At 43.8% G+C, this 1613-nt stretch overlaps 1 protein-coding gene across 1 annotated transcript; it reads right to left on the bottom strand.

Moving 5' to 3' along the window:
* Window positions 1-35: 35 nt before the first annotated feature.
* LOC110023639 (glycine-rich cell wall structural protein 1.0-like) lies at window positions 36-737 on the bottom strand. The gene has a single exon (XM_020723135.1). It carries the CDS (start codon window positions 735-737, stop codon window positions 36-38), a length of 702 nt encoding a protein of 233 aa, XP_020578794.1.
* Between the last annotated feature and the right edge of the window lie 876 nt (window positions 738-1613).

Raw genomic sequence — 1613 nt, 5'->3', positions numbered from 1 at the left:
GGTGGCTGTAGCCACATCCTGCCTTTGAACACTCTTCAATAGCGGCCATCACCTCCACTGCCATGGCCGACACTATCAACCCCACCACCATTGCCACCGCCATATCCTTCATTGCCGCTACCATCACCTCCAACTCCACCATCTGCTCCTCCGTCACTTCCTCCCGCAATGGGTGCACCAACTCCTCCGCCGTCGCTTCCGCCTGCAATGGGTGCACCAACTCCTCTGTTGCCAACACCTCCGGTACCGCTATTGTTGCCATCACCTCCTCCATTGCTACCATCACCGCCAACTCCACTGCCGCTATCGGCCCCACCATCACCCCCTCCAATTGTACCATTACCTCCACCACCATTGCCATCAGCTCCTCCATTTGCACCACCATTGCCACTATCAGCTCCTACATTTCCACCATTACAACCATTTCCTCCGCTGCTACCGTCACCACCTTTTCCGTCACCTCCACCAACTACTCCGCTGCCGCCATCACTGTCATTGCCTCCATTGACTGCTCCTCCACTGCTACCATCACCATCAACACCGGTGCCACTATTGCCACCATTGCTATTGCCTCCACCATCTCCTACCCCTAGACTATTATTGCTTGGTGGTGGGGGGTAAATAAGAGCCGATTTTGACCCGCCAATCTCCTTGGAAGACCTTCCAAAAGAGAGGCAAACACCAACGCTAAGCAGAAGAAGAATTGCAAGGGTTGTAAGCCTGCTGCTAGTAGCCATTCTGATTTATGGGAAGGCAGATGGGGAGCTGTGAGCTGTGGTGCCCATGGGAAGCTGTGGTGCCCATGGGAGTGGTATTTATAGCTAACAGATAGCACTATGTCATGGGTTTATTAAATCAGGTGGGGCTCACTTTGGCGTGTTATATTAGATTTTCTAGAAAAGATAAAGAAAAATCTTACAATTATTACATGTCCAAAAACTTATTTTTGTCTAAATTATCGGCTTTGGAAGCCTCAAATTTTGTACCCATATGCAAGAAAATCTAATAGCCGCAGAACAAGTTGAACGAGGAGAGAGAGACAGGGCGGAAGAATTATTGCATATTCGTTCTATACGGTGATATCTATTTTGGTGGGCCTCACTTTAAATTTTTTTATTTTTTTTTTAAACAAAAAAAATTTGATTGCATTCTCATCGTACCGTGATCTACGGTGTACTTTTTTTAAACAAAAAAAAAAAAAATGATTGCATTCTCATCGTACCGTGATCTACGGTGTAAATTTCTACACCGCATACAGCTCTGCATGTGGTGTCCGTATGCAATAATTTTTCCACTTTCTGAGCACATTCATGATTTTCGGTTTAAAGATCATCATAAATTTATCAAGATTTTTAACATGCATGATGGTATTCAGACAGAGCTCAATTTATATATATATATATATAACAAATAAAATAGTTTGCAGAATTGGCTATGTATTACGAATCTCTTTCAAGAACTTGACTTGCTATTCTACTGCCTTAGCCCTACGTAACGTGCAACGAGCCGAGCTTTGAAAATCATAAACAACATCTTCTGCAAACTATTTTATTCATTGAATAGGTCATTCATTGATTTGAGAAAGCAATGATTGTCTGTTCCAACAATTAAGT

This window comes from Phalaenopsis equestris, unplaced genomic scaffold (genome assembly GCF_001263595.1).
Source record: "Phalaenopsis equestris unplaced genomic scaffold, ASM126359v1 Scaffold000226, whole genome shotgun sequence".
Lineage (NCBI taxonomy): Eukaryota > Viridiplantae > Streptophyta > Magnoliopsida > Asparagales > Orchidaceae > Phalaenopsis > Phalaenopsis equestris.
Note: the sequence above shows the minus strand (reverse complement) of the source record. Positions and strands in the feature narration are given on the sequence as shown.

What these genes read in the sequence shown, in the direction of transcription:
- LOC110023639 (XM_020723135.1), bottom strand. Translation starts at nt 737, where the DNA reads ATGGCTACTAGCAGCAGGCTTACAACCCTTGCAATTCTTCTTCTGCTT.